Source organism: Impatiens glandulifera, chromosome 2 (genome assembly GCF_907164915.1).
Source record: "Impatiens glandulifera chromosome 2, dImpGla2.1, whole genome shotgun sequence".
In the NCBI taxonomy this organism is placed as follows: Eukaryota; Viridiplantae; Streptophyta; class Magnoliopsida; order Ericales; family Balsaminaceae; genus Impatiens; species Impatiens glandulifera.
Window position 1 is genome coordinate 66,020,308 of NC_061863.1, and position 11,243 is coordinate 66,031,550.

At 26.0% G+C, this 11,243-nt stretch overlaps 2 protein-coding genes across 2 annotated transcripts; both read left to right on the forward strand.

Annotated features, from left to right (window-relative positions):
• The first annotated feature begins 2,564 nt into the window (after positions 1-2,564).
• LOC124927559 (transmembrane protein 45A-like) lies at positions 2,565-3,600 on the forward strand. The gene has a single exon (XM_047467999.1). The coding sequence runs from the start codon at positions 2,617-2,619 to the stop codon at positions 3,511-3,513; it is 897 nt and encodes a 298-aa protein (XP_047323955.1). The 5' UTR covers positions 2,565-2,616; the 3' UTR covers positions 3,514-3,600.
• Positions 3,525-5,229, forward strand: LOC124925250 (extensin-2-like). Its single transcript, XM_047465221.1, has 2 exons — positions 3,525-3,552; positions 4,469-5,229. The coding sequence occupies exons 1-2, from the start codon at positions 3,525-3,527 to the stop codon at positions 5,227-5,229; spliced, it is 789 nt and encodes a 262-aa protein (XP_047321177.1).
• The last annotated feature ends 6,014 nt before the right edge of the window (positions 5,230-11,243 follow it).

Sequence of the window (11,243 nt, forward strand, 5' to 3'; positions counted from 1 at the left end):
AATTATTTAATAATAATAAATTTTAAAATTTAAATTAGTCTAATTATTATTAAAATATTATATTTTAATAATTGATTAGTTTTATTAAATTACTTTGTTGTATAGTGGTTGGAGTATTCACTCTCAAGAACTATTCACTGTGCCCGCACAGGTTATAATATGGTTAGTATATTTTTAGATAAATAAATTTAAAACTTTCTTTCAAATGTATACATTTAATATTTAATTCTATTCTTTTATATAACTTGAGTGTAATAACATATATTTTTTATTTTATCAAATTAAACCCATAACAACTTACAATTTTTTTTTATAGCTATCTATTTTAAATAATAAAATCACTTAATTAAATAAAATATCAAATTATTTAAAACTCATTTTTTTAAAATTTAAATTATTAAATAAAAAATATTTTAATAATTTAATTCATACTTTTTTTTTTAAGGATAAACTAATTAATACTATATTTTCATTCAACTCATACTTAAAGAAAATGACAACTTCCTCAAGAGGAAGAAGAGTTTGATATCAAACTCCGGTTCGAAAAAGGAGTATGCCAGGTAAATCTTTGCATGTTTAGTCATAGAAATTAAGCATATATATATATATTGATTAAGATTTTTTTAAAATTTTTTTTGTAAATATATTTTTTTACAAGGTTTGTATATTAATGATTAAGATTAGTGAAAAAAAAATCAATTTTGAGTCATTAATTATACATATCTCATGTATTATTAGACGTTTCATGAAATATCAGAAATTAAAGCAAATTAAACCTTGAAAGACAATTTAATGGACATCTATATAGTGCAAGATAAACATGCACTAAGACATGAAACGACACCACACAGTTTATCAGCCATCAATTGTGTCATATATTGGCCATACATAGTATGCTAAAGTGATTGTTGTACAAGAATCATCACACACATATATAATTAATTAATTAAAGTACACAATACTTGACTAAACTGTTAAATAATTTAATCTCTCCCCACAACTACATACATTCAATGCATTATGCATGTTATTTATTAATTAAGCTAATCAAAATTAAATAGAATTCTTTAAAAGAAAATCCACATGTCCATATTGACCGTATTTTGATCTAAAATAGGAACCAATGTATATATTACTGTGAAACTTGTTTATGTTATTTTATATAATTATGTTATTTTATGTGATAATTGCAAATCAGTTCATCTAAAATTTTCTTTTAATAATGGTGTTAGTTCCTATATCATAATAAAGAATTTGTCAATTCACTTCATCTAAAATTTTCTTTTAATAATGGTGTCAATTGCATTTTTTATACTAAATGTAAAATTTAATAATAATTAAATAAAATTATAACAAAATTAATATCACACATTACAAAATTAAATTCCATTAAAAAGGAATATATAAGTAATATGTATACTTTATATATCATGAAATTCTTAAAAAAAACAATTTAAATTGAAGTGGAGATTTACTGTCAAAATTATGCCAATTTTTTATATTTTAAAAAAAAATCAAATAAAATTGACACTAAAATGTCCTCTAGAAGAACATACATGTTAATAATTAAGTTCAATAATTGTATGCATTTCAGTAACTTAATTTTATTTTAAAAATAAGATAAATCTACTAATCAAGATTAAGATAGTCATTCTATAATTCCCCGTAATCTGCAAGCTGTTATAATATTCTCTATCAAATTATGTCCCTGTGGGTCATATGAAAGCTACCATGTACGTATAATTCTACAAGGTTTCCTAGGCTGAAAAAATGTCAAATGAACCCTCAAACTTCTCTGAGAGTTGCAAACTGATTCCAATTATGTCATGAATGAAAATATGCTACACATTCTAGGTACAATGTTAAATAAAAATGATTAAAGAATATTCAGTTCAGCATAGCAGTGACCTCACCTTTAAGACATAGTATTTAAAAGAAAATGTAAAACCAATTAATTAATCACGCGATTGCAAGAACCCCTGCAAGAACCCCTCGTGAAGGAGAAGTTTGGAGAGACCCGATACAATATGCATGACTGATTCCCGATAAGCCAATAATAAAAAAATATCCACCATGCCAAAAAATACAGATGGATTCTCTATGACCAAATAGTAAATGTACCTTCTCACATAGAGTTATGAGGGGGCACGAAGGACCATTTGGTCACAACATTTTTTTAAAAGAAAAGGAGGAACCCAAATGCAAAAAATACATTTGTAAAAAAAAAAACTAGAGATAAATGTTCCAAAACTGCCTTTTCTTTTACCAAATGAAATTAGAGGATATCAATCACACCCTTTGGAAAATGCTTGTTCTTTTTGTTACAATTTTTTCGTATCATAAAATTGAAGATACCGTTCACAAACTAAGAATCTCCAATTGTGATCCATTTCATGAAGAACATTCAAACACCTTACTACCTTAGTGAAAGATCATTATAACAATATTGGAGGCATGTGGGAATCTTTCTAAAAGTGTAAGGGTCAATTTGAATAATTACAAAAACAAGAAGGGTTATTGAAAATTTTGCCCAATGTCACAAACATTTAAATACCTACATCCCTATCCATAATCTATTCCAAGTCAATTACTCTAGCTAAATATCTCCCTCACACTATGGGCACTTTGATTGGGCATGTCATACCAGGCATTGGATTCTTTATTATTGGTCTATGGCACCTAGTAAACCACATTAAGCTCCATGTCCTAAACCCAAAGGCATACACTTCCTTGCCATTTTTTCCAACTTCAAAATCAAGGCACTTAGAGCTCTACTTCATGATGGGTTGTAGTTCCATCTACATACTCCTCGAGTTAGTCATCGGCCAAATGGGTCACCATCTTTTCGACCAAGACGGGACCATCCGTTCAACCCATCTCCGCAACTTTGAACATGCATTCATCACCTTATGGATCTTGGTTTACGCTGCTTTCACAAAACTCTTGGACCATTTTGGCCGCCCAAAAACCAACTACGGTTTGACAATGACACTAGCAGCCGTGATGTTTTGTCAAGAACTTCTCCTTTACCACCTCCACTCAACCGACCATATGGGACTTGAAGGCCATTATCATTGGTATCTTCAAATTGTCATTTTTACCTCACTTGTTACTACTATTCTTAGCATTGGCTATAAAAATAGTTTCTTGGTTAGTTTTGTGAGGTCTTTTAGCATTCTCTTCCAAGGGATTTGGGATATTGTAATGGGAATCATGCTTTGGACACCAACTATGATTCCTAAAGATTGCTTTATGAACAAGGAGGAATATTTTAGGATAAGGTGTCATACCGATGAAGCGCTCGATAGGGCTAAAGCACTGATAACGCTTGAATTCAGTTGGTACTTGGTCATTTTCGTTGTCCTCACCTTGTGTATGTACATATATATGATTAAAGTATACCATGAAAAAGATGGGTTTGAGCCCATTGCTGACAAAGAGCATGAAAGTGACGACACAAAGAAGAACATCAAATCTGAGATCTCAAAGAGTCTCAACGAAGCATCTAATTAATATGCCTAATTATGCATTGGATGAGTTATTTGTGGTTTGGTTTGTACTCTATATGGTTCTCATTATGATCATATTTCTAAATTGAGTCATTCTTATGTATACAATTTGATTTGATTGATGTTACATCTCCTTTTACATGAATACATTTTTTAAATTAAAATAATTCAATCAATCGTAACAAATAATTTTTTTTAAATTCCAAACAATATGATATAAATGGTGTTCAGTCTAACAATACATAAAAACTAAATAGACAATCAAATATGAGATGATCGAATACTTTTAGCCATAGTAAAATAAAATATTTTAAAAAATAAACAATCTCATATAGAATATAATATAAAACCAAATATGTTACTCTACCTACCCAGTGGAAATACAATAATTTATTATAAGTGGTAGCATCGTTAATATTACTCAATTTTATTTATTTATTTTTGTTGAAATACTGGATTTTATTTATTTATGAGGTGTCATTTTCTACATTACAATGGTTTATTTGTAATATGTACTTAGAAAGTTTAAGGGCATGATCTTGTATCTTCTCATATATATATAGACGTGGCCCAAGCCCCACAGTACTATTGTTTAGTACCCACAACAATAAGTTATGATACTTTAATAAAGTTGTTTAATATCTTCATTGTTTTGTTATGTAATGGGAGACCACCACATTCAAATTATAATGAAGGATAGATCATTGAGTTTAATTTATCATATTTAAGCATTATATCCAGCCTATCAATCCATTAAAAAAACAGATTTTTCCATTTTCCTTCATCTCTATAATAAGTATAAATAACTTAAAACCTTCTCAACTCAAACACAATCAAAGTTCATTAGAGGTATTCATTTATTTGGGAGAGTTGAAATGGGAAGCTTTGAGAAGTTAGGGCATTTGCCTCATTTTATCTTTGTAATTTTTTTAATATCGGCATGTGACGCTATAAATGAGCCATACTCTTATTCTTCTCCGTCTCCTCCCTACACCTATTCGTCTCCGCCTCCACCCTACACATATTCGTCTCCACCGATCCACCGCCATCATACACTTATTCTTCTCCGCCTCCACCCTACACCTATTCGTCTCCACCTCCACCACCATCATACACTTATTCTTCTCCGCCGCCACTCTACACTTATTCTTCTCCACTTCCACCGCCATCATACACATATTCTTCACCTCCTCCACCGCCATCATACACATATTCTTCTCCTCCGCCTCTTTACTATACCCGTTCTCACAAGCATCCAAAACCTTATAATTTTCATTCACATCATAACAAATATAATCCATATACCTCTAAATCACCACCCTCTTACTACCAAAATCACAAGAAAAACTCTCATTACAAAATTAAAGAGAAGAAGTACACTCCTTACACATACTCATCTCCTCCACCACCAACCTACAAAGCTCAAGATAAGAAATACACTCCTTACAGATACTCATCCTCACCACCACCACCATACAAAACTCAAGAAAAGAAATACATGCCTTACACATACTCGTCTCCGCCACCACCCACATACAAAACTCAAGAGAAGAAATACACTCCTTACACATACTCACCACCAGCACCCACATACAAAGCTCAAGAGAAGAAGTACACTCCTTACACATACTCACCACCACCACCCACATACAAAGCTCAAAAGAAGAAATACACTCCTTACACATACTCGTCTCCTCCACCACCAACATACAAATCTTAAGAGAAGAAATACACTCCTTACACATACTCGTCTCCACCACCACCGACATACAAAGTTCAAGAGAAGAAGTACACTCCTTACACATACTCATCGCCGCCACCACCCGCATACAAAGCTCATGAGAAGAAATACACTCCTTATATATATTCGTCTCCACCACAAACATACAAAGCTCAAGATAAGACTCCTTACATATACTCGTCTCCACCACCCAAACCTTACTATTAACTTTTTCTTTTGTGAACTAAGTTTCTTTATTAAAATGTGGCTAAGCATATGCAACATCCAAAACTCTAAAATGACCCATTTCATTATTGTTTTAATTTTTTTTACTATTGTTCTGAATATTCTTTTTCAATGTATTCATTGTATTTTAGTTGAAAAATTAATGTTATATGATTGATGTTTGTAATTTTCAATGTATTCAATGTAATTGACTTGAAAAAATGTTATGAAATTAATATGTGTAAGATCTTTATAATTTTGTTATCAATATATGAAAGCCATATTCATAAAGTAACTATGAGCATTAAGAAAATATTTACCTTTAATTCTTTTAATTAATTATCATATGCATTTATAGATTACTAATTAGCTTACAAATAGATTTAGAAGATCTTTGGAAAAAACTAAAAGACATTGAATGATGAATGCTAATTACAACTGTAGCTAATAGTATTTGAATTTTGTAATTTTATAATCTTAAGTATTATTAGAAAAACTAGTATGATAATTTTGTGTTATAATACTAAAATATATTAGTATCATACTATTTATTTTGAATAACATAATGATATATAATTAATCAGTGGCAAAATCAAATTAAATTTTAACGTGGGCTAAAAAATACTTAAATCTTATAATATATAATTTTTTAATTATATAACAATTATATCAAAAATAATACAAGAAGTAACTATAACAAAAATATAAAATTAGGTACAATAGAATAATTATTTGCTACAATTGTGTCCTACGTGTTCAACGTGTTCATTTGTTGTAAAGTTTATTCATTTTCAATTATAACAAAAATCTCCTTTTTTGATGTATACTACCAAACTGTCATTTATCCACTCATTTCCCATCCTATTACGTAAATCAGTCTTAATAATTTTTATCGCAGAAAATATCATTTCAACCGAAACAGTCGTAACTGTTAAAACCAATATCAACTCAATCAAACAATATACTAATGAAAAAACTACATTCTTCCTAGTTTCAACCATCTTTCTAGCAAGACTCCTCAAATCTCCAATCATTGAAAATTTATTTCGTCGTACATTTTTAATGTAAGTCTCAAGCTCGTTCTTCAGCATTATACGGTCATTTGATGAAAAATTCTCCGGATAAAGTTCAACAAGGTGGAGTAGCTTATCAATATCAAATTGAGATCATTTGAATCTAAACAAGCAAGCACATCCGTATTTGATTCTGAAAAACGATTATTCATCTATTGAATCATCATATCAAGAATCTATAATAATAATAAAGTGATTAAGAAAGCGTGTAACATCTAAAGTTGTCGTTAATCGAGTACAATACGCAAAACTCCATTACATGCCCATGTGCTTGTAACAAATGTGAAACACTTTGTCGTTGATTTTGAAAAGTTTTAAGTTGTATTCTTGCGTCATTATGAACACTAGTTACACCACCAATATGTGTATTAAATATTTTAATCACTTTACTCCAATTTCTTATTTCTGAATTAGTAAATGTCTCATCTCTAACTCGGCATCCTCTATGAGAGTTTGTAAAGAGATAGCGCCAAAAACCTAAAGACAATTTCTTTTGATATGCTATACTTTAACCATAAAAACTTTTTAAACCAAACATCTTGAAAACTCCTGCACTCTACCAAATTGTTTTCGGGGATAGATATGACCAAATGTTTGACAATGTCCTCTAATCAAATACCTACATTTCAAACTTGATCTCTAATATAAATGTCAAATTCACTAATATAATTATTAATATATAACAATCGAGATGAATCTATAGTTCTAAATGTAATTGTTCAAGAAAAAAATGACTTTATTATAAAATTGACATAGATCTGCTTCTAATTATTTAAATATTTTGTTTGGATTAAGATGGTGAAAAAATGAATTATTTGGTTGAAATTTAATATTAATATATAATAAAATTTATTTTAATATTTTGGTTGATAGAGAATATAATTAAGTTGAAGTGACAAACATATATGGAATTAATTTTCTTTTCATTCTCCTCCTGAAGTGAACTAACTTTAAAGTAATCTAATTAAGTATGTTGTTATATTTGAAATAGTTTATAACTTTAAAATCAGATCCTCCCTAAAATGAATCTACTAAAAAAACAAACAAGGCATAAGAGTAATGCGTGTAGTGGGTAAATTCTATTATTGTCGCCCGAAAATTGTAAAAAATAATAAAAAAAATGGTGAAAGACAAAATGATCTTCAACTGGCTCATTCCTGTAAGATGAGTTTAAGTCAACTGTTTTTTTTCTTATTTAAAAAAAAAAAAAAAAAAAAAAAAAAATTCTCAGAGTCAGCTAGTGCATAAATTCATACTGGCCCAGTTTGTAAACGACAAAAAATTATTGCAATTAGAGATAAACATGTTGTCAATAATTCTTTAAAATGTTTTAAAATAAATGTAAAAAATATAGTATAATCTGAGCATATTTGTGCACAATAATAAATTACAAAATTAATATGGTAAATTATTATAATGATAAACATGCGGTTACAAGGTTAAAATACATAAATAACACGATAATAAAAAGCTAACATTATAAAAATTGACAATAATAGTTTCTAATATTTAAAAATAAAAGATAAAATATTCAAACAATTCTTATATATTTTTCTTAATTAAGCTAACCAACACATATTTTTAGAAAACTTGTTATTTAACCGTATAACACACTTATATATTGTCGTTTCAATTAATGTTTCAATAATATAATGATAAAAAAACTAATATCACACAAATTGTGCAAATAAGGATAAAATATATAAATTTGTTAGAACTATTTCCCTGTGTACTCACGTTACATTCACTTTTTCTCAATATACCCACATTTTTATTCTTTCCCAATATACTCACCTTTCTTTCTAAACTCATTAATTAATCTATTAATTACATATTTCTCTCACTAAACTTAATAATGAGTTAATTTTATAAACATAATATATATAGAGAGTTAAAATTAATAATATTTCATTAAATAATTTAAACAAAATTTAAATATTATATATTAAAATAAATTACATTATATAAATATTAAAATAAAATATATTAAATAAATATTAACATATTTTATCTTTATTTAATTTTATAAATATAATATGTATAATTAAAATTAAACAAATTAAATTAAATAATTCAAATAAATATTATAAATTAAAATAAAATATATTACATAAATGATAAAATAAAATAAATAAAATAAAACTTTATTTATCTTTATATATCTTATTTTATTCTCACATTTTTTTTATCTTTATAAATTATATATAATATATTTATTTGAATTATTCATTTTTATCTTTATTTAATTTTATAAATATATTATATTTAATTTTAATATAAGATATTAATTCTTTGTAGGTGATTAGAAAATAATTCAATTTTATTATATAACTTAATTTATTTTTATACATTTTATTTTAATATTCATGTAATTTAGATATATTTAAATTATTTAATTTTACAAATATAATATATATAATTAAATTAAACTTATAGTTGTAAAATTTCTCACTAGTTAAATTAAAAATGATAAATATACTTTAAATTAAAAATTTAAACAAAAATTATAAAATAAAATAAAATAACTTAGATAAACATTAAAATATATTTATGTAGTTTAATTTTATTTATATAACTTTATTTTAATGTAGTGTTTATTTATTTAAATTATTTAACTTAATATTTCGAATTTTAATCAGATAAATTATAATTATAAAATTAAGTAAAGATAAAATAGGTATGTAATTTTAATATTTATATAATATATTTTTTATTTTAATATATAATATTTAAATTTATTTTATTTAAATTCTTTAAGTATTATTCCTTTAATTATATAGATAAAATATATTAATATTTATTTAAGTGTTTAATTATTAGAAAATGTGTAATTAATAAATTAATTATAAGTTTAAAGAGAGAAAGGTGAGTATATTGGGAAAAAGTGAATAAAAGATTGGTAGACAGGAGAATAGTTCAATTTGTTAATACTATGACAACTTATATTTTGTGTCAACAAATATTTATGATTTTTCAGTTTAGATTTATCAAGATTTTTTTAAATGAAAAATATATGTAAAACTTGTTATTTAACAATATAATATTAATTATACTCTTTGTCAATAAATATTTGATAAATAATATGACCAAACAAAATTAACATAAATTTTTTTTTTGACCATAATCAAATGTTGTTGAGAGATGTTTACAATATTAAAAATAAAAAATATATATATATATATTTTAACACTACAACGACTTATATTTCGGTATCAAACAATATTTGTATGACTTTTCAGTTTAAATATATCAATTTTTCAATAAAATATAGAGATTTTGATTAATTATAATTTTTGAAATAAAAAATAGGTTATTTAACTTGTGTGAAATATAAAAATTTAATTTTTAAACAGTATGTGATTATTTAATTATATTTATAGTTTTGTTTATGAATTTAATTATATTTATAATTTTGTTTATGAATATATATTATGTAAAATAATTTTTTAACTATTAATTTATCCATATATAATTAATCAAGTTTATCTATTCTTATTTATACTTCAAAGATTTAAATTAATGGAAATACCTCTATAAATCTTGTATAATTATTATTATTTTGAAGGTAAATAAAATAAATTAATTTGGTAAGATGCAAATAAGTGTACTTGTAGGAATAAGATGTTATTTATATATGGATAGTTATGTGTGTATTTTTATAAATTGTTCGTTAAGATGATTTTCTATCATTTTTATTATGAAAATTTTGAGAGTCAAAAATTTCATCCAAGATCTCGTTCTTTGAATAGAGCGTTACGGTGGAATTCTTATGAATGATATATAATGAAAATCAAATGTATATATTATGGTTAGTCGTATGTGTCACGAACATGTTGAATCTGCAACTCACTTATTTTTGCATTGTCGAGGGGTGATTATTATTTGGAGTCTTTTGTGAAGTACTATTGTGATTTATTGGGTGATATCCGAGTTTTTGAGTAGTTGTCGGAAAGTTTGGAATGATGCAGATGATTTGACAGACCTACATATTTGGTTTATCATCCCAATTATAATTTTTGGTAGATTATCTGGTTTGAAAGAAATCGTTTAACTTTCAATGATCGTAGTCGTCCGTTGCGTATCATTCGTAATGCTATTGTTATGATGTTTTCTGAGATTTGTTCAAGAAAATCAATAAAGTCTATCGGGGAAGTTAATCGTTCTTCTCGAGAATTTACGAGTTCGATAACTTATTGATTATCGTTTTTTCTTTTTTTTCTTTTAATGTTATGTTTTATCGTTGTGTTTAAATAAATTTTTTCATTTTTAATAATGACAAATAAAAATAATAAATTTGGATTATATTTATATGGAGGATTTATATACGGACGAATTTATGACATTACTCCTATTTTTAAAAAAAAATTAACATAATTCACTTTTTTGTTTATTTAATTATTAAAAAAATAGTAAACTTACATTTATTTACTTGGTTTATCCAAAATTTTATCGCCCTTAAATTTTTTTCAAACTCAACTCAACTCTAAATCTTAGTCCGTCTATATACATATACATATAGAGAGAAAGAGATTTTTGAATAGGGAATTTGAGAGGGGATTAGATTAGTTGAAAATTTAACAAATTTTCTCTCTTCTCATCCTTTTTATCTTTTTCCAGGTCTCATGTAGTGACACGTCATTCTCTCCTAATTCTCCTTCTCTCTCCCAAATTTCTTCATTATATATTTATTTATTTATTGTATTTAGTATAATATTT